Source organism: Anastrepha ludens, chromosome X, assembly GCF_028408465.1.
Source record: "Anastrepha ludens isolate Willacy chromosome X, idAnaLude1.1, whole genome shotgun sequence".
NCBI classification, from domain to species: domain Eukaryota; kingdom Metazoa; phylum Arthropoda; class Insecta; order Diptera; family Tephritidae; genus Anastrepha; species Anastrepha ludens.
The window spans coordinates 59,828,260-59,848,958 of record NC_071503.1 but is presented as its reverse complement, the minus strand read 5'-3'; the positions used below and the strand labels follow the sequence as shown (position 1 = coordinate 59,848,958).

The window sequence follows — 20,699 nt, the reverse complement described above, 5'->3', positions numbered from 1 at the left end:
GTTAGTTGAAAGTTTGTATGTGTAATTATATGCATATGTATGTGTGTATGCGCGTTTGGCTTTCTGGACGGATATTAGAATGATATTTCCTCATCAATATAATTTGGATTTGATGAAAGAGATTAAAGACATATGTACATATTTTCTGTTTTGATTGATTTATATAAAAATCAGGTCATATCCAGTATAAACTATTTTATACCGAAAAGAAATTTCCATTTATGAAATACAAAAAAAACAGTATTTTAAAGAAATTTTAATTAAAATAAACTCAAAAATTTTACCAAACTTTACTGGTTTGAATTGTAAAAAAAAAAATGTGCAAGAAAAAAAAAAATGACTTCAGGACTTGAACCTGAATTAAATACGTGCCAAAAAACAAAACGAATAATTCCGCCGACTTTAGCTTCTGCACCACAAACTAACTGGGGGGTTAAGGGGGTATTCTAGTCTAGAAATTTGAAAAAATCGAAAATTTTTTTTTTCAAAACTTGATGGTTTAATTATTCAAAAATATCTCCCTAGAAGGATTTTTCAAAATTCGAATTATTTTCGAAGCTACAACTATTTTAGTGACGTGGCAAATTTTTTCAAATTTATTTTGTGTGCTCCTAATATATGAATAAATAAATGATAAAAAAATGTATCGTAAAAATATCAATAGCTTTTTTTTTATTCATCGTCAAAAAATGCTCGAAATTCGGGCCTCTAGACTAGAATACCCCCTTAAACGCAAATTTATTCGCTTCGCTGTGGGCATGAAATAAGTCGATTTTCTTAGTAGTGTGCCGAAAAATCTTATGAACTTCCTCAGTAGTTTGGTAAACGCAGAAAAAATCTGAATTCCTGTCCTAGCGTGGTAAGTAAATATAGAAACCCTCCACTCGCGTCACTCGCGTGGTAAATATCTGCAATTCCCCACTCGTGAGGAAAGTTGAATTTGAAATTACCTTATTATGAATCTACAAATTAGAACTCGAAAAAAGCTCATTTAACATTTGCTCCTTCTCATTGCATTAACATTCTCTGCTAATACTTATGCTGCAGCTGCTGTGTTAAGAGAGGCCAAGATAACGGCAGAGCCATGAAGAGGATCATCAGCCACTGTTAGTGTATTGACGCCGACTTCTGCACCCACTGCTTCACTCAGTTATGCTGCTGCTGCCGCTGCTAATATCAACATTTCAACGCCGCCTACTCTCTCTGCTTCTTCAACTAATGCTGATGCTGTGGCTGCTCACATCAACATGTCGACTGCGGGAGCCAAACAAAGCACTGTTCCCGTACCTGGCGAACAAATGCATACTAAAACTTCGTGGACAACTATTCAAGGGCGAAGGCGTAAAAATAATAAAAGATCTCGGGATGTAGTGACTGGTCTTAATTCAAGTACTGAGCTTGATGTAGTAGCTACGAATAAGTGGTTACATCTTGCGTCCTTTAAACCTTCTGTAACTGAGGATAATATAATTTCTTATGTTGCTAAAAATGCAAATATTGATAAAAACCAGATTCTATGTTTTAAGCTGATAGAAAAGGATACTGATATCCAAAGTTCCGCCATCATTGTTTGACCAATTTCTAAAACCGCCCGTTTGGCCTGCTGACGTCAAGGTCCGTCCTTTGAATTTTTTTCAAAAAGAAAGATAGTACTTGTGCATCACTAAATCATTTAAACATTTATTTTCAGAATATGGGTGGCATTCGTACTAAGTCGGAGAGAATTCACACCCGTAGTTCTCATTTAGATTTTGACGCCATCATTTTTGTTGAAACCTTGGTCAATGCTAACTTTTTTGACGATGAATACTTCGACTCAAACTTATATAATGTTTTTCGAAAAGAATTTTAGAAAACTCTTCAGCAGATCTGAAATAAAAAAAAACTTTTCTTGAAAGGGGCCACGCATTAGTTGCCGAAACATAAAAAAATAAAATAAAAGTGTGAAATTGACTGGGGAAACGAATTTAAAAAATTATTTATATAATAACATACCCAGTGAAAAATCAAAAATTTCTAGTCTATAAAAAGTATTATTGCTATCTCTACATTTAATTCTTTATCAACGTAAGGACAAATTGCTTTAAAGAATAACTACGCTTCAAAACTGGTCTTCATTTAAAATACAACTATCTAAATTTAATCTAATCATCACTATAATTATTAATTACCTTATAAGTCAGTAGCATAAAATGTTCCATTTTAATAAGAGCTAAATAATATACACTTTTGTATCACCATATTATATTTATTCTTCGTAATCGTGATCATAACATTCGATATGGTGACACCAAAAAAAGTCTGTGACGGAACTCTGGTAGACGTATCATTTACTATATTTTTTCAAGCAGGAAATTTCTTGGAATTACCCTCGAGTCAGGGCCGCTCTGAAAACTCCGCGCCCGGGGGAAAAAGTACCCGATTCCCCCCCTCTCGTCGGGCCTGAGTGCAACGTAAGCTGCAAGCATTTCATGTCTCGTTTTTAAATGAGGATCCCATTCTTGATCTTACATGTACGTACTTGTATCTTACATACCGCCTAATAGTAATTTTGATCTTTACAAGTCGCATACGGACAACATTGTTTCCCTAGTTCTAAATAAGGTTTATGATTACCATATTCGTGTTTATGGGGATTTTGATTCTCCGAATGTTTCTTAGTCTACTAATTTCTGTAAGCACAGTCTAATCCCAACTAATGTCACATCATCACTAGAATCATATGTAATTGATATTCTTTTGAGCCTTGATTTAGTACAAATTAATTATTTCGAAAATAAGCTTAATGGAATTCTTGATCTCATATTCGTCAGCGCTAATATTAATAGTTCTATCTCTGAATGCTTCTCATCCTTCTCGACTGCTGATAAACATCATGTCACTTTAATGCTTACCGTTGAGTTTTATGAGTTTGCGAGTAGTAAACAAGACGAGACAATAGCTTTCAATTTCTCATCTTGTGACTTTTCTAGGTTAAACAGCGTTTTACACGACATCAATTGGGAATATTTGCTTTCTAGATATTGTTGAGTGCTATTCTACCTTTAAAGCGCAGTTGCTCAAAATTTTTATGAAATATGTACCACAATTCAAAAAAAAAACCCCGTATCAACTTGAAAAACTCAAAAATAAGCGGAACAAGCTTGACAAGCAATTTTTAGAATCTAAGAATGAATCTATCTTTAAAAATTACAAGCATTGCTGAAAAGTCAACTGTTTCAATCAATTTTTATACAAGAACTATATTCTTCGGATTGAAGAGAATATTAAGTCTAATCCTTAGGCCTTTTGGCGATTTGTGAAATCTAATAAGTCAAGCGCTGGAGTCCCTTCTGCGATTCGTTTTAATGAAAAATCAGCGTCTACTCCTGTGGATGTATCGAATTTGTTTGCCAATTTTTTCAAATCTTATTTCTCTAGTGATGATACGTACTCGTTTTCTCCTTGTCATAATAACCCCTTTCATCTTTGAACTTTGGCTATTTAAACCTTGTTTCTCTGGGCATTGAGAATGGGATTTTGGGTCTAAAACCTCTCAAATTAGTTTTTAATAAATCTTTATTTACGGGAGTTTTTGTCAACGATTGGAAAATCACAACTTTCACCCCTACTTCCAAGAGTGGCAAAAATAATGATGTGTGCAACTATAGGCCGATCTCGAAGCTTTCTATTATTTTTAAACTTTTCGAAAGAATTGTAAAAGAAAAAATGTACTTTGCAACTAAGAGCTTAATCTCGCCCAATCAGCATGAATTTATCTCGGGTAGGTCTACAGTTTCCAACCTGGCTGCTTTTGGTGAATACTGCTTTGGAACTTTTGCTGAAGGTTTTCAAGTCGATTGTGTTTACACGGAGTTTTCTGAAGCATTTGATAGAGTTTCTCATACAATTCTATTATGTAAATTAGCCTCCCTTGGTTTCCATTCTGTTTTCTTTCGATGGTTGAAATCTCATTTATCCGATATACGATGTGGGTTAACGATTGAGGGTGAATGTTCGGAACTCTTCTTTGCATCTTCAGGGGTGCCAAAAAGCAGAATTTTATAGCCTTTTCTCTTCATTCTATTTATTAATGATATTTGTACCTGTTTTTCATTTGCCAACTTTCTTTTGTATGCCGATGATTTGCAAATATTTGCGGCCATTACAAAATATGAGGATATACCTATGTTGCAAACGGAAATTAATACGTTCCATCGCGGGTGCAATAACTCTGGCATCTCTCTAAATATTGGCAAATGTTTTCATGTCACCTTCGCTTAAACTCAAAATGTTCTCAAGTCATCTTACTGCATTGATAATACTTCAATTCAATCTTTTTATGAACTTAAAGATCTAGGGGTGATTTTTGACTCACATTTTTCTTTCAACAGTCACATTAACTTTATTGTGTCTACTTCTTACTCAATCTTAGGTTTTATACAGCGTAATAGCTCGATGTTCTCAGACCCTTACACTCACAAATTACTTTTTACTTCCTTTGTTCGCTCTAGATTAGAATATGCAACTTTTATCTGGAGGCCTTGCCACCAATTTGCTATTGAGAGAATTGAACGTGTACAGAAGGTGCTCAATAAAATTTGCTCTTAGGTCGTTAAAATTCTCAAATCCTATCCCTTCCTATAATTCCCGTTTGATTTAAATTAGCATAAAGTCTCTAGAGAGTAGAAGGTCTATACTCTCACTGTCTTTTGTTTTTAGTGTAATTAAAGGAGAAGTGGACTGTTCATCCCTATTACGTTGCATTTATTTTCATATTCCTACTAGATCGTTACGCAGTACTTATCCATTTCATCTTATATTTCTTAACACGAATTATGCGCGAAATGCTCCTATTGCCCGCGCTTTAAGAGAATTCAATGAGATCTTGAGTTCTATTCCGCTTGACTTTTTTCTAATTTATTTAATAATTATAGTAATATAGTAGTAATTTAAGCTCATATTAGGTTTAAGTGGTCTGTAAGAGCAATAATTATGTTTTAGACTTATAATAAACGAAATAGACGAAATATAGTAGTTTAAATAAATTAAATTAGTTAGTATTTTGATGCTCGATATCACTCAGTGGAATATCCGAGGCTATTATAATAACTACACAAGTCTTGAACTGTTTATGAAGGAACGATCCCCGAAAATCATTTGTGTCCAAGGGACCCATTGCAAACCAAACTGAAGTCCCAGGGTGCCCAAACAATATCTTAGTCTCTTTGTGCGCACACAATACCTTAACGCACATCGACTTAGCTATGTGCTCTGGACAGCTTTATCCCCTAAGTACATGGGATACCGTCAATGACCTTCACAATAGTGATAATTTCTCAACAATAACCTCAATGTTCATCAACCACTTTGCCCCTCACTAAAAAATACCACGATTTAATACCAAAAAGGCTAACTGGGGAATATTTCAAAATAATATTCAAACTTTTTCCTCCACTTTCCTTTCAGCGGATAACAACAACGCTGAGAAAACGTTAATCCTCACGCTCACAACTTACAAAAGAAACTGTAGATCAATCCCTCGGTGGCCCTCAGAATTGAAGGTTCTAAGAGATTCTAAACAAAATGCGTGGCATGCTTTCTAAAGATGTTTATCCATTTTCAATCTTACTGCTTCCAAAAAAGCCAATGCCCTTTTCAGCAAAGCCAGGAAGACTTCGAAGCGCAAAAGTTTCGCAGATTTTACATCGAATATCAACCCTCCTCTCCAGTAACTCAAATTCGCAACACATTCGTAGACTAATAGGAACCTACAACAGTTATACGATCAATAACTACTCAATCCAATGTAATAAGCACTCCCGCTGAAATAACGATTGCTTTTGCAGAAGACTGGCCCACTTCCGCGAATGACTCAAGCTTTCACACTACTTTTTGTTCCGTCAAGTACGCTGTCCTCAACCAGCCATTAAACTCCCCTTTTTTAGTCAGAACTAAACTCATGGAAAGTCGTATTTACTTCAATGAAAAAGAAACAATTTCCCTGCTCCCCTGCATCAACAAAAAAAGTTATTTCTAATGGTGGTGTGGTTTCTTATTTCTACGAACACGGTTTCTATAAATCAATTCGGCTTTAAAAGTACTATAAATGTTTTATATGTAATTTCAAAAAAAAGTATCCACTGAAAACCATATATCAGTTCTATCGATTGATTTTGAGAAAGTATTCGACAGAATTGGTACGGTCCTCAAAAAATTTATGAATTAGAAGTCGGGCCTAGAGTATTGAACTACATCAAATAATTTTTATCAAACCACAAAATACGTTGCAATCTATCTGAAAATTCTTAAGCGTTTTTAAGAGAAATTATTTTACGTGGGAAGGATGCGCGAACACAACAATTGCCTGTTAAATAAAATGCGAGCGCGTTCGGTGGTAACTTCACAAGTCATTTATTTATTTCTAAATTCGAGTTTTTATAGTGTCTTAGCCTAACGGATTGAGTTCAAATTTATGTAATTACAGTAAATATGTATTGCTCTGTTACGTTTATGTAATATAGGTGTTTATACATATATAGTGATATTTTTAAATTCATATACGAAAATTGAACAGTATTTTAGAAAACAGTAAGCTTAATATTGAAACGTTATGAGAAATTATGGAATTTAACAAATTATTATAATAATGATTAAAATTAAATTAAATATATAAAATTAAATTAAAAATTAAAATTCTAAGCCATTTGGCGTAACACCGGCCACCTTGAAAGGCTCATGGTCCTTCAACGTCTGATGGCAGTACGGCGAGCTTGTGAACGGGGCGTTTAATTACGCCCGTTTTGGTTGCCACGTCTGCTACGCGGACTTTGCCGTCTTGCCCTGTTACGATTGCGGCGACGCGGCCGAGCACCCATTGCTGCGGTGGTGTGTTGTCTTCCTGAACCAGGACGAGGTCGTTCAGCTCGAGGTTGCGCTTCGGATGCAACCACTTGTTCCTCTGTTGAAGACCCAACAGGTAGTTCCTGGACCACAGTCGCCAAAACTGTTGCTTGAGACAACAGACAAGTTGCCATCTGTCGCAGCAACGCATTGGGTCCATCGATACTTGGGCTGGTGGCAGCGCTCGAAGGGGGCACCCAACTAATAGGTGCGCTGGTGTTAGGGCCTCTCCATCGTTCGGGTCCTGACTCAGTGGTACCAGGGGTCGCGAGTTGAGTACGGCCTCGACCTCGACGAGCAGCGTCTGTAGTTCTTCGGCGGTGAGCAGCGCGTTGCCGATTGCGCGCACGAGAAGGTGTTTGGCGGACTTCACTGCCGCCTCCCATAACCCGCCGAAGTGCGGTGCCCTGGGTGGTATAAAGGCGAAGGTGAATCCTTCGTCCGTTGCGTATTTCTGTACTTCCGGTTGTTGGGCCTCGAAAGCATCCCTCAGCTCGCGAAGCTTGCGATCGGCGCCGACGAAGTTGGTGGCGTTGTCGCTGTATATTTTCCGCGGCATTCCTCGGCGTCCAATGAACCTTTTTAGGGCGAAAATAAAACAATTAGAAGACAAGTCTGTTACTAGTTCTAAATGTACTGCCTTTGAAGTGAAACAAACGAACACTGCGATATATGTTTTTACTGGGGGTCTACCACGTATTTTCAATGTAGTATATACGGGACCACAAAAATCTACTCCACATATTAGAAAGGGTCGTAGTGCACGAAGCCTATCGGCAGGCAAATTTCCCATTATTTGGGATTGCAGCTTCGGCTTATAATGAAAGCAGTGTGTGCAGTTTCGAACGGTACGACTACAAGCTTCTCGAGCATTGACCAGCCAAATGCGGTCTCGGAGAAGCGCTACCAATGCCTTTGCTCCAGCATGGTGATTTCGAAAATGTAGGTACCGTAAGTATGTGGTAACGAAGTGCGAGTTCTTGCTTAAGAGCAGTGGGAACTTGGCATCATATGGGAGAGGCGCATTTAATAGGCGGCCTCCTACTCGGAGTAAATTAAACGACAGCGACAATTCCGAGTAGTTGTGCAAAAATGGATTAAGTTTTTGCAAACTTGAGGGTAGGGAGGTACCTTTGGTGAGTTTCATAATTTCTTCACCATATTCAACATGTTGAACCACCTGAATGACTTTGAGGAAACTTAATTTAATATCCTCAGCCGTCAGCATTTGTGTGAATGTCGCAGATGGGTTTCTAATGCGTTTTATCCATCTTAATATGTAAGCGACAATACGAAGCAGTTTTTGATGAGAAGATACTCTTTTGGTGAGTTCCATAATTGGATGCGATTCATTTACTTGAACAACTAAAACTGTTGCGTTCCGTTTCTTCTCTAATGCTTCGTCTCCTGGAGAGAGCTGGAAGTGGGTGTTTGTTGGCCATAACGCAGGGTCTTCTAGGAGGAACTGTGGACCGCTAAACCAGATAGAATTATTCAATTCGTCCACGTTACAACCCCGAGACACTTGATCCGCGGGATTTTGCTTAGTTGGCACATGTCGCCAAGTAGCTTTATCCGTCAACTCTTGGATTTCGGACACTCTGTTTGCAACAAAGGTCTGTAGTACAGATGGATGCGTTTTGATCCAATGCAAAACAATTTCGGAGTCTGTCCAGAAGTTTATATTTTCAATTGGCCGACTCAACATTGGCGCTATTCGTGACCATAATTTGGCCAGCAAGTGGGCTGCCGAGAGCTCTAGACGCGGAAGAGATTTAGTCTTCAGCGGAGCCACTCTAGACTTTGCAGTAAGCAGCGTACATTTCGTTCCACCAGCCGAATGGCTACGTATGTATATACAGCAGCCATACGCTCGTATTGAGGCGTCGGCAAAGCCATGAATTTGGCAGCTTGCACTCGACTCGGTGTGTACAAACCGAGGAATGCTTATTGATGGTAGCTGCAGTAGATTGGCTTTGAAATTTTCCCAGCTGGTGTCGAGGTGCAATGGAATCGACTCATCCCAATCTAGTTTTTGCAGCCAAAGCTCTTGCAATAAGATTTTTGCTTTGGTAACTAGTGGGGCAAGTAAACCAAGAGGATCGAAAAGACGAGCCGAAACTGATAATATGTTTCGCTTAGTGGCTCGTAAACTGGTAAAGTTGTCATTTAAGACAAACCGAAACAAATCTTCCTTCGGCAACCAATGGATTCCAAGTGTTTTTGTGGAGTCTGTGTGATTGAAGTTCAAGGCCTTCTCAGAACTCTCACAATCGAAAAATGATGGGTGATTTGAAAACCACTTAGATAAATTGAATCCTGCCGAGTTTAATATTTTAACTACCTCACTTCTAATAAGATCTAGAGATTCGAAATTATCGGATCCTGTAAGCAGGTCGTCTACATAAAAATCTCCTTTTATTGCCTTTGAGCCGAGTGGATACATATGTGTATTGGCATCGCTGAGCATTTGTAAACACCGTGTAGCGATAAATGGAGCAGGCGCAGTGCCGTATGTTACGGTGTTAAGTCGAAAGATTTGAAGTGGCTCAGATGGATGCCGTCTCCACACTACAAGCTGAAAGTTTTTGTCTTCTTCGTGCATGAGAATTTGGCGGTACATTTTAGTAATGTCCGCCGTAAATGCATATTTATGCAAACGAAAACGAAGAAGTGTTGAATACAGCTCTTCTTGAATGGTCGGCCCAACCATCAAGATTTCATTCAACGCAATTTGAGAAGAGGTACGACTTGATGCGTCGAAAACAACACGTAATTTAGTCGTCGTACTTTCAGGCCGAAGAACGCATTGATGCGGAATGAAGTAGTGTGGCTCACTCGGGATCTTATTATTTGTTGGGCTCATGTGACCCAATTCGATGTATTCATTCATGAAGTCCAGATACATTTGACGAAGTTCTGGATCTTTCAAGGTCTTTCTCTCCAGGGCCTGAAACCGCCGAGACGCGGTTTCATAGGAATTACCGAGTAACTTACGGTCATCTTTGAAAGGCAGTCTTACTTGAAGCCTTCCTGAAGGCAAAACTTTAGTAGTTTTTACGAAAAATTTTTCACACTCTATTTGTTCAGGTGTGAATTTTGTCGAACTAGTCCCTGAAGGTATTTCTTCCATCGCCCAGAACCTTTGGACAATGGAGTCTATATTTGCTAGATCTTGTTCAGTATGGCATAATGTGCTACTGACTGTGGGAGGAGGACGTTGGTTGGAGGCGTATTTGCCTGACACAACCCAGCCTAAAAGTGTCTTTTGCAATGTTGGGTGATTGGAGCTGGCCTTGATCTGGCCTACAGCTAAAAGCTCGAAAAATGTTTCAGCACCTAACAAAAGATCTACCTTTTGAGCCTTATAAAATTCTGGGTCCGCTAAGCTAATGTTTTTAGGAATTTTCCAGCCATTAATATTTACGTTACGATCTGGATGGCTGGCTGAAATGGATCGCATTATCCAAAACTGTGCCGAAAACTCATAATTATTGACCCGCGATTTTACAAATGTATTTAATTTCGTCCTTACTTTTTTGGTTGCATTTCCGATGCCGATAATATTTAAGGTCGTACTTTCGCGACGAATTCGTAATTTCTGCGCCAAATCCTCTGTCATGAAATTCACCTGAGATCCAGAATCCAGCAAGGCTCGTGCAGCAAGGTACTCTCCGGAGCTACCTTTTACGTTGACTACGGCTGTAGCCAACATAACCCGATCTGGCGTACTCGTCGTGTGCATGGCATGCGAGGTCGAAAGTTGTGGTGCAGTTGCAAAGGATACAGGGTACTGGTGCAGCAACGTGTGATGCGAACGGTTGCAAACACGACACCGATCCGCTTTGCACTTTGAAACTGAGTGCCCCTTTCGCAAACAATTTATGCATAAGGGGACTGATTTAGCAAACTCAAATCGCTGCTGAGCAGAGAGAGTTTTAAAAGTAGGACACGCGGGTATACTATGATCATTTGATTTACAGTACGGACACACCGGCTGTTTTATATTTGAAGTCACTAAGGCAGCTTTCGTCCTTCCCGCATGAAGGTGGGGTTTCTGAATGCTGTGACTGCTTGACGGCTTGAGCCTCGACGTTGAGGCTTCATCGGCAGATAAATGTTGGTAGCGTTTATTTAATGCTGCCTCACACTCACGCCATAATGGCAGCTTATCATAATCCAACTGTTCCTCCCACTTTGACCGAGTAACGGTGTCGACTTTTGACATTACCAGATGAATTATGATAGCGTTTGTGATGTTTTTCTCATCACCTAACGACAGCAACGAGTCGTAAACAGCCGACACTGTATCAATCATTGTGCGCAATGAAAGCGCAGATGGCTTTGGGATAGTTGGCAGTTCAAAAAGTTTGGAAATTGTATCGAAAAATATTAAGCATTTATTGTCATAAACCTTTTTGAGACTAGCCAACGCCTTCGAATAATTTTCGTCCGACATTTGGAAGGCCTTTACCGTTCCCAAAGCTTCACCAGACAGACAGTTAACCAAGTGATTAAATTTCTCAATGTCTGGGATTGTAGGATCGTTGTGCACCAAACTCTCGAACAGACTCATAAAATTTTTAAATTCTGAATATTCCCCTTTAAATTTCGGTAGCGACATTTTCGGTAGTCGCGAGCTGTGAGGTGCAACAAAGGATGATTCGGCTATTGACGATTTATTTCTCGCCAGAATAGATTTTATAACGGACTTAGTTTCCACTATTAGGTCCTCTAACTCCCCACGGGCTATGTCTTCCTCGTCGATTTCTTCAATTTTCGACTGGCACTTCATAAGCTTATCGCTATGAGAGTTCAAAATGTCCAGTCGACACTCCAATTCAATTGGATCTAACGACATTGTTTTATCGAGGAGACCCGTTTTTATGCGCACTATACTATTTTTCGCAACAGTTCGCTGGCGCTTTAGTGATTTCAATTCCATAATCTCCTTACTTGGAGAGAGACTTGGAACTGCTGTCTTTGGCTTGCTCATTTTGAGTTAAATTATTTAAACTCCCGAAAAATTTGCTCAATGTCCACAGAAACGAAAAAATATCTGTGAGAGTTTGTGGCTGAAAAAACGAAAACGAAAAGATGGCTGAATAGCCTGCACAAATCTCAATCAGAAAAACGAAAAATAGCTGTTGGACAAGGCTGTGGTCAGGCCACGAAAGGATGAGCAAGCACAGTAGCACAACACTACGAAAATTGTTCAACAGATTTGCGAAAAAACGATTTTTGTTTAAATTATTTCCTTGTAGATAATCCGTATTTACGAAAAATTTATTTAACTTTATAATAATTTTAATTTAATTGAACTTATTGTTCGAAAAAAAGGTCTTCAATCTCTTTAATTTTGTTTTTTTAAATTTATTGACGATTTCGCATTTAAGGTCACACCCTTTATTATCAAATCCCAACGTACCCTTGTTTCACTTTCGCGGAGTTTTATATACGTATATTTGTATAGATAATTGTATATATGGTACATGTACACATATGGGAGTGTGTACATATATGTATGTATATATATGCAAGAAAGTGAAAAGGGGATGCAAAAAATTGAGAGTGTTTATCAACAACAACCACAACTTTCAATTTATTGCACTTGTTACCTGTATAGGCTTATTGCAAGCCTTGACTTTCCTTTTGCAAAGGATGCAGGTGCAGGTCATTCCTGTCGGCGACAGAACCAGCGGTAGGGATTGCAGCGACAGCGGGCGATGACGGCAGCAGCAGTGACCAGAGTAGCAGCGACGGTTACAGTGATGAGAGCAGCGGCGAGTATGGCAATAACTGCGAGAACTGTGACAGCGGACAGTGATATATACACGAGGGCGACGAAATATCACTGTGACCGTTTATATAAGTACCGCACTGTTTCAGCTTTGCACTGTGTATTGTAGTTTATTCTTTTTTATATTATTTATTATATATATTTTTTTTTTTAACTTTTTTGGCTATAAATATTTTATTGTTGTTAAATAATTTTTTTGTTTTTTTTTTTTAAATAATTTTAACGTTTTTTTTTTTTTTTGGTTTTTGGGGGCTCACTTGTCACTGTGCACTTTTTGTATATGCATATACATATGTATGTACATATATTAGTTTTGCTTGTGAACGGACCGCGCAGGCAATTGTTGTTACTAATTAAAGCACTTATCGTTTTTATATGTTTATTGTTTTGTGTATTTCGAAATAATTTCCGATTATGTTCACCAATTTATTATTATTTTTTTTTTGTATTTGGAATTACTTCCCTTAATAGTTTGCTTATGTTCAAAGTATATTCTGCCTCACGCATCAGGTCCCTGCTCGGGCGCCATGGAAATTCTTAAGCGTTTTTAAGAGAAATTATTTTACGTGGGAAGGATGCGCGAACACAACAATTGCCTGTTAAATAAAATGCGAGCGCGTTCGGTGGTAACTTCACAAGTCATTTATTTATTTCTAAATTCGAGTTTTTATAGTGTCTTAGCCTAACGGATTGAGTTCAAATTTATGTAATTACAGTAAATATGTATTGCTCTGTTACGTTTATGTAATATAGGTGTTTATACATATATAGTGATATTTTTAAATTCATATACGAAAATTGAACAGTATTTTAGAAAACAGTAAGCTTAATATTGAAACGTTATGAGAAATTATGGAATTTAACAAATTATTATAATAATGATTAAAATTAAATTAAATATATAAAATTAAATTAAAAATTAAAATTCTAAGCCATTTGGCGTAACACTATCCACTTTACAACGGAATACCACAAGGATCCCCCTTGTCAGTTACTTTATTTTTAATAGCTTTCGATGACTTAACTCGTCTTCTACTAAAACAAAACAATATTAAGCATTGTCTTTATGTCGACGATCTATACCTGCTTTGCAATAAAAAGAACTCCAACGACATTCTAATCTGGTTTGATTATGCACTAGCATCAATTGATAGCTGGTGTGAAAATATCTGTAGATAAATATAAGCACTTATTATTATTATTATCATAGAAGGCCATTACGCACTGCGACCAGAGTTGATTTATTGCGCAAGGCCAATTTTTGTAACCCTAGAAGTTTAGGTTTTTTAAAAATTTTAGCACATGTTTCGTTTTTTTGTGCCAAAGATTACCTGGAGATACTACGATACCACCAAGGTGGTGAAGTCTTTGTCTTCTTAATGCAAGACATTCACAAAGCACATGTTCTGAGCTTCCTATGTCCATTTCGCAAAAGCGGCAGACATTGGTCTCAGATTTTTTTTCCTTGTTCACTCCACTCGGGGGCATAGGCCCTCGACCAGAGACAGTCTTGCGTTGGTTTCTTTAATCCATTTTGCTTTCTGGCAGGGTAGGTGATTAACCTGCCGCTACCAGTCCTAAATACCCACCTGTAGTTGCTTAGGAACAACGCCTTCTAACTGTTTAGAGCGCCATCTGTGTTTCACAATTTTCTGTCAGAAGGATCACACAGATGGTTGAGGACTTTCGCTAAATTTTGTTGGGTCTGCCCTATTACCGCGATTGCCCGCTTCTTCTTGCCGGCGCCACTGATGTAATGTGTAACTGTGTCCTTTTCTTTGTTTTTTAGCAACACAATGCAAGTAATGCCCTGACTCTTTGTCCGGGAGTAAGGAATGGAAGGATAAAGTTTTTTGGGTTGAGGAACGATCTTTTTTTTTGTAGAAACTAGGAAAGTAGTGGAGGATGGTTCCATGTGTAGAAATCCACGCAAGTGGGGAAAGTTACTGATCGCCATTCACTTGGGAGTGGCCAGGACGATTCTTCTACATATGGTTCAAGCAGCTCACAACGTCCGGGATTAGCCCACGTATCCTCTGGTTAGCTTCCGAACACCCGTTCGGGAGTGAGCTAACGTGAGAAGGCGAAGCATTCCAGGATAGCTGGTTGTGCGCTGGGTTTGGAACCCGCCACTTAAAAATTCCCCCCAATGAAAAGATTAAAAAAGCCTCGGATGAGAACTGCCTTTACTGATGACGACCCCTGCAAACGAAATAAGGAATATGATTTGAGGGCATGCACCTGGAATGTCCGGTCCCTTAATGGGGAAAGTGCCTCTGCCCGGCTGGTTGATGTCCTCGTGAGAGTAAAGGCTGACATCACTGCCATCCAAGAGATGCGATGGACGGGGCAAGGTAAGAAAAACATAGGACCTTGCGACGTCTACTACAGCTGCCATGTAAAGGAGCGCAAATTCGGTGTCGGATTTGTTGTGGGAGAGAGACTTCGTCGCCAAGTACTGTCGTTCACTCCGGTGGACGAGCGTCTCGCAACAATCCGCATCAAAGCGCGATTTTTTAACATCTCGCTAATTTGCGCCCACGCCCCGACGGAAGAGAAGGACGATGCTACCAAAGATTCCTTCTATGAGCGCTTGGAACGTTCCTATGAGCGCTGCCCCCGCCACGACATAAAAATCGTGCTTGGAGACTTCAACGCCAGGGTGGGCAAGGACGGAATTTTTGGTCCCACAGTCGGAAAATTCAGCCTGCACAACGAAACATCCGGTAACGGACAGAGGCTGATCGACTTCGCCGGGGCCCGAAACATGGTAGTCTGCAGCACCAGATTCCAGCCTAAAAAGATATACCAAGCTACCTGGCTGTCTCCTGATCGAAAAACGCGAAACCAGATCGATCATGTTGTGATAGATGGAAGACACGCTTCTAGTGTATTAGATGTACGTACGATCCGAGGACCCAACATCGACTCGGATCATTACTTTGTTGCAGCCAAACTGCGCACCCGCCTCTGGGCGTTTTCCTGTAAGAACAAAGACGGCGATCTGGTGACTGACGTACAGAGCAATCTTAAATTATGGAGGGAACACTTCTCGAACCTGTTAAACAGTGACAGCTGCGCATGTCATAGAGAATGTGAAGATCCCGGTACCCCAATCGATGACGACGGAATTGTAGTTCCGTTACCCGACCATGACGAGGTGAGAATAGCAATATCACGTCTAAAGGACAACAAAGCCGCGGGCGCCGACGGACTGCCGGCTGAGCTATTCAAACATGGCGGCGAGGAGCTGGTAAGGTGCATGCATCAGCTCCTGTGCAAAATATGGTCGGATGAAAGCATGCCTGCCGATTGGAATTTAAGTGTGCTCTGCCCAATCCATAAGAAGGGCGATCCTGCAATTTGTGCCAATTACCGCGGGATTAGTCTTCTAAATATCGCCTATAAGGTTCTAGCGAGCGTATTGTGTGAAAGGCTGAAGCCCACCGTCAACCAACTGATTGGCCCTTATCAGTGTGGCTTCAGACCTGGAAAGTCTACCATCGACCAAATATTCACAATACGCCAAATCTTGGAAAAGAAAGGAGAATCGACACACACCATCTTTTCGTCGACTTCAAAGCTGCATTCGACAGTACGGAAAGGAGTTACCTGTATGCCGCTATGTCTGAATTTGGTATCCCCGCAAAACTAATACGGCTATCTAAGATGACGTTGCTCAACACCAGCAGCGCCGTCAGAATTGGGAAGGACCTCTCCGAGCCGTTTCATACCAAACGAGGTTTCAGACAGGGTGACTCGCTGTCGTGTGACTTCTTTAACCTGATATTGGAGAGGATCTTATGAACCACAGAATTTAATCGCTGAGGCACAATTTTTTATAAGAGCGTACAATTGTTGGCGTATGGCGATGATATCGACATGATCGGCCTTAACAACCGCGCTGTTAGTTCTGCCTTCTCCAAACTGGATAAGGAGGAAAAGCGAATGGGTCTGGTGGTGAACGAGGGCAAAACGAAGTATCTCCTGTCATCAAACAAATAGTCGGCGCACTCGCGTATCGGCACTCACGTCACTGTTGACAGTTATGATTTCGAGGTTGTCAAAGACTTCGTTTATTTAGGAACCAGCATTAACACCGATAACAATGTCAGTCTTGAAATCCAACGTAGAATCTCTCTTGCCAACAAGTGCTACTTTGGACTAAGTAAGCAATTGAGTAGTAAAGACCTCTCTCGACGAACAAAACTAACACTCTACAAGACTCTCATCATGCCCGTCCTAACGTATGGCGCAGAAGCTTGGACGAAGACAAATCCGATGAAGCGACGCTTGGAGTGTTTGAGAGAAAGATTCTGCGTAAAATTTTTGGAACTTTGCACATTGGCAACGGCGAATATCGCAGGCAATGGAATGATGAGCTGTATGAGCTTTACGACGACATAGACGTAGCGCAGCGAATAAAGATCCAGCGGCTACGTTGGCTGAGTCTTGTCGTCCGAATGGATACACACGCTCCGGCTTTCAAACTATTCGATGCGGTACCAGCTGGTGGTAGCAGTGGAAGAGGAAGTTCTCCTCTTCTTGGCTTCACTTGGCATGTTCAATTGGCGCCGGATAGTACAAGAAAGAAACGACTGCCGCGCTTTGTTAAACTCGGCCAAAATCGCGTAAATGGTTATCGCGCCGATTAAGAAGAGGAAGAAGGAAAGTAGGTAAGTTTGGAAAAGTGCGAGGATTGTGCTTTACGTGGGATTCAAACCCACAGCCTCTGGGATGGCAGGCTAGTACACATACGCTAGACTACCGATGCCGGTGGTTCTCAGATGGACCAATATTATTTAAATGATACCGCGGGCTGCAGTGACCAGTAAGAGATCCTCTTAAAAGACACTGATTTACTCTGCTTAGTGAGAGTAGCTTGTCAGATATTCCTTTGGGATTTAGAAATTGTTTGATTTGACGCTGACCAGGACAGTTTAGCCAGTGTGCAGCAAATTTCTTTCTTCCCATTTTCTAAGAAGTTCCTTAATGTGGCTTTTTGTGAGTCCAGAGAAAGGCTCAGGAGCAGTAATTGCATATTTGCTCCTCGTTTTGCAAGGTTATTAACCATTTCATTTCTCTCATGCTTTGTTAGGCTATCATTCACCTGTTTAGGGGTGAAAATTGTTGATATAAGGGCTTAAGAGCCGCTTGCTTGTCTGGAAGATTGTAAATGGGAGGCGTTCCTCACACATATTTCAATGTCATGTATTTTTGCCAGGAATATTGTTGGATAGAGTCCCATCGGGTCTTTAGGGGCCGCCTTTGTGGCTTAAGCACGTTGGAAAGGGCCACGTTATTATATGACAGGAGTTCGAATAGACCTAGGGCCAGTCTTATATTATCATCCCATCTCACTGTGACGGGTCTAGAGCAATTCTGTTGCCAAGACTTGATAGCGGCTGAGGTGTGTTATAGAGGAAGGGAAGGCCACTAGTCCCGTGTGGTTCTGTGAGCGGCATAATCTGGGCCTTATCCTATGTTGTGATGCTAATGCCCAGCATATTATCTGGGGAAGCAGCAACAGACAAGTATACTGAGTTTCAGTGTGGGGAGGAGGCACAAATGCCATTGCCCTCTATAAACCCAAGAAAAGTCCAGAACACTCTGGATATGGCTGACACTTGGTGCTGTGCGAATGGGCTATCGGCAAACTCTATCCAGACTGGTATGGTCCTCTTTACCAGAAGAAGGAGGCTTTATGGACTCGTTCTGCCTTAGCTAAAAGGAGTCTCAATCCATATATCCAAATAAATCAAATATTTTGGTGAAATCTTCGATAGTAAGCACCTTTGAAAGTCACACGTTAAAACAAAGACATCCAAAGTCTTTGGGTAAACGTAGGGGTTTTCCCGTAGCAAGATTCTATGGATCTACATGGCTTTGATAAGACTTATTATCATCACCTATGCTTCAGTGGTCTGGAGGAGTAGACTCTCTCTCGTGGGAGTGAAGAGCACCTTATCGAGACTACAACGAATTGTGGCCATCTGTTGCACAGAACCCTTTCCGACTACTTCAGACCTGCCATTAGATGTTTTGGTTGGCCTACCGCCACTTGATGTTTTCCAAATTGAGGCCTTGAAGGCCAGCTGCAGGCTGAAACACAATGGGAATTCGTACGGCCTCTGTCCGGCACTGGACAAAAGAGTAGGCAACGATCCTCACCATGCATCTTGACTGCATGCCACCCAGAGTCGTACTTGAAAAGAGATACAGTGTAGAGCTGCCAGAGGCTAAATTGTGGTCAAACTCTGAAAATGAGCCCGGTAAGCACTGTTTTCGCATTTTCAGGGGAATCCAGCCTGACAAAACTGCACTTTGATCTTGGAATGCATGCATCCATGTTTCAAGCGGAGGTGTATGCTGTTCAAGATGCGATGAACTTCGTTGTGGAAAACAGATGGAGAGGTAGATCTATATGTGTCTGCAGCGACAGCCAATCTGCACTCATGGCCTTAGACAGCCCTCCAACCACTTCAAGGGTAGTCGAATCTTGTAAATCCAGGCTGAACTATGCACACATGGGTATCGGGGCTCGTGGGTATCGCGGGCAACGAGATCTCTGACTCTTTAGCCAGGCTGGGCTCTTAGGCCAACTTTTTTGGCCCGGAGCCCGTTCTGCCACTCCCTTCTGCAGCCATCAAAGCCCCGGTAGCTAAACGGGTTACTTTAATCCGCAAGCGAGCTTGGCAGGCTGAGAGAGGCTGTAGATGAACAAAACTGATGTTACCTGTCATGTCCAACCGACTGTTGCATTTCCTCCTGTCACTAAGTAGGGGGACTGTAGGAGGCTGGTTGGACTGATGAAAGCCGCTTTCTATGGGCAAGACACGTGGGAATGGTGGTCATCTTTGACAGTGCACTTTGCCCAGCATGTGGAGAGAAGGATGAGACGGTGGACCACTTCTTATGCGTCTGCCTCACCTTCAATCGAATCAGGCTTGAGGTCTTTGGCACTGATGTGTTAAGAAGCGACCACCTTGGCTCCTTCGCACCACAAGATCTACTCAGATTTCTTCGGAGGTTTAAGAAAATTAAAAAGAGAACCAGAGGGCAGTACAATGGATTTAATTGTATCTGATTGCTGCACTTGCTAGTCTGTCCCGGCAAAAAAAAGTCCCATCAGAATAAATTTTTTGAATCTAAGCCCATTGATTCTTGCCCTGCTCTACCATTTTCCAATTTGGACCCATCAGTGAATCATATCTGAGATCCAGGCTTGAAATTTATAGAATTAGTTCTGCAGGACTGCCTGTTCGGTAATAATAACTGGAAAGTTCCTGAAGTGTATTGGATAGTGTGCCATTCCTATGAAGAATGAGATTATGTAGGAAGTCTTCTAGGATCTTTAAATGTCCGTTCATATCTCCGCTTTTAAGTTCAAATCTACTTCTCAATCATAAGGCACTCGACCGAGCTTCCCTTTCAAACACGATTGGAATCGGTGGTATGTTCAGGAGCACGCCCAATGCATCAATTGGGCATGTTTTCATAGCCACAGTAATACCGACATACATAAACATATACTAATTTTTTTTATTATGCAGGCTAACTGAGGAACAGCGAGAATCATATATACAATCTTTATTTGATGAAATTTGTGACGATGACGCTCCCTATGACTTTGACTCAGAAGATGAAGAAGAAATTCAATTCAATGACATTGAAATTGCTGATGACGATGCTGAAGTTTCGCAAAGTGCCGCAGAAGTATTACCTGATTATGCGGACTATGAGGATGATGAAGAAGACGATGAAGAAGAAGAAGTAGAAGAAAATAATGAATTACCTGCTAGTGGCGAAAAATTTGTTGCACGTGATGGTACTGAGTGGATGAAAGAACCAAATGTAAGTCGTCAGGTACTCAGACAAAATATTATAAGAGAACGTTCTGGGCCAGCTAGATGCACTGAAATGTTGTCAATAGAGCAAACATTCAAATGTTTCATGAACGTTGAAATGGCTGATATAATTATGCGCCACACAAATAAGTTAGCAAAAGAAACTTATA

At 40.5% G+C, this 20,699-nt stretch overlaps 1 protein-coding gene across 1 annotated transcript; it reads right to left on the bottom strand.

The window, feature by feature from the left end:
• Positions 1–6,369: 6,369 nt before the first annotated feature.
• LOC128869489 (uncharacterized) lies at positions 6,370–12,564 on the bottom strand. The gene is made up of 2 exons (XM_054112061.1): positions 12,501–12,564; positions 6,370–7,460 (listed from the first exon to the last, which is right to left on the bottom strand). The coding sequence occupies exon 2, from the start codon at positions 7,439–7,441 to the stop codon at positions 6,716–6,718; it is 726 nt and encodes a 241-aa protein (XP_053968036.1). The 5' UTR covers positions 7,442–7,460; positions 12,501–12,564; the 3' UTR covers positions 6,370–6,715.
• Positions 12,565–20,699: the final 8,135 nt, after the last annotated feature.

What these genes read in the sequence shown, in the direction of transcription:
- LOC128869489 (XM_054112061.1), bottom strand. Translation starts at nt 7,441, where the DNA reads ATGCCGCGGAAAATATACAGCGACAACGCCACCAACTTCGTCGGCGCC.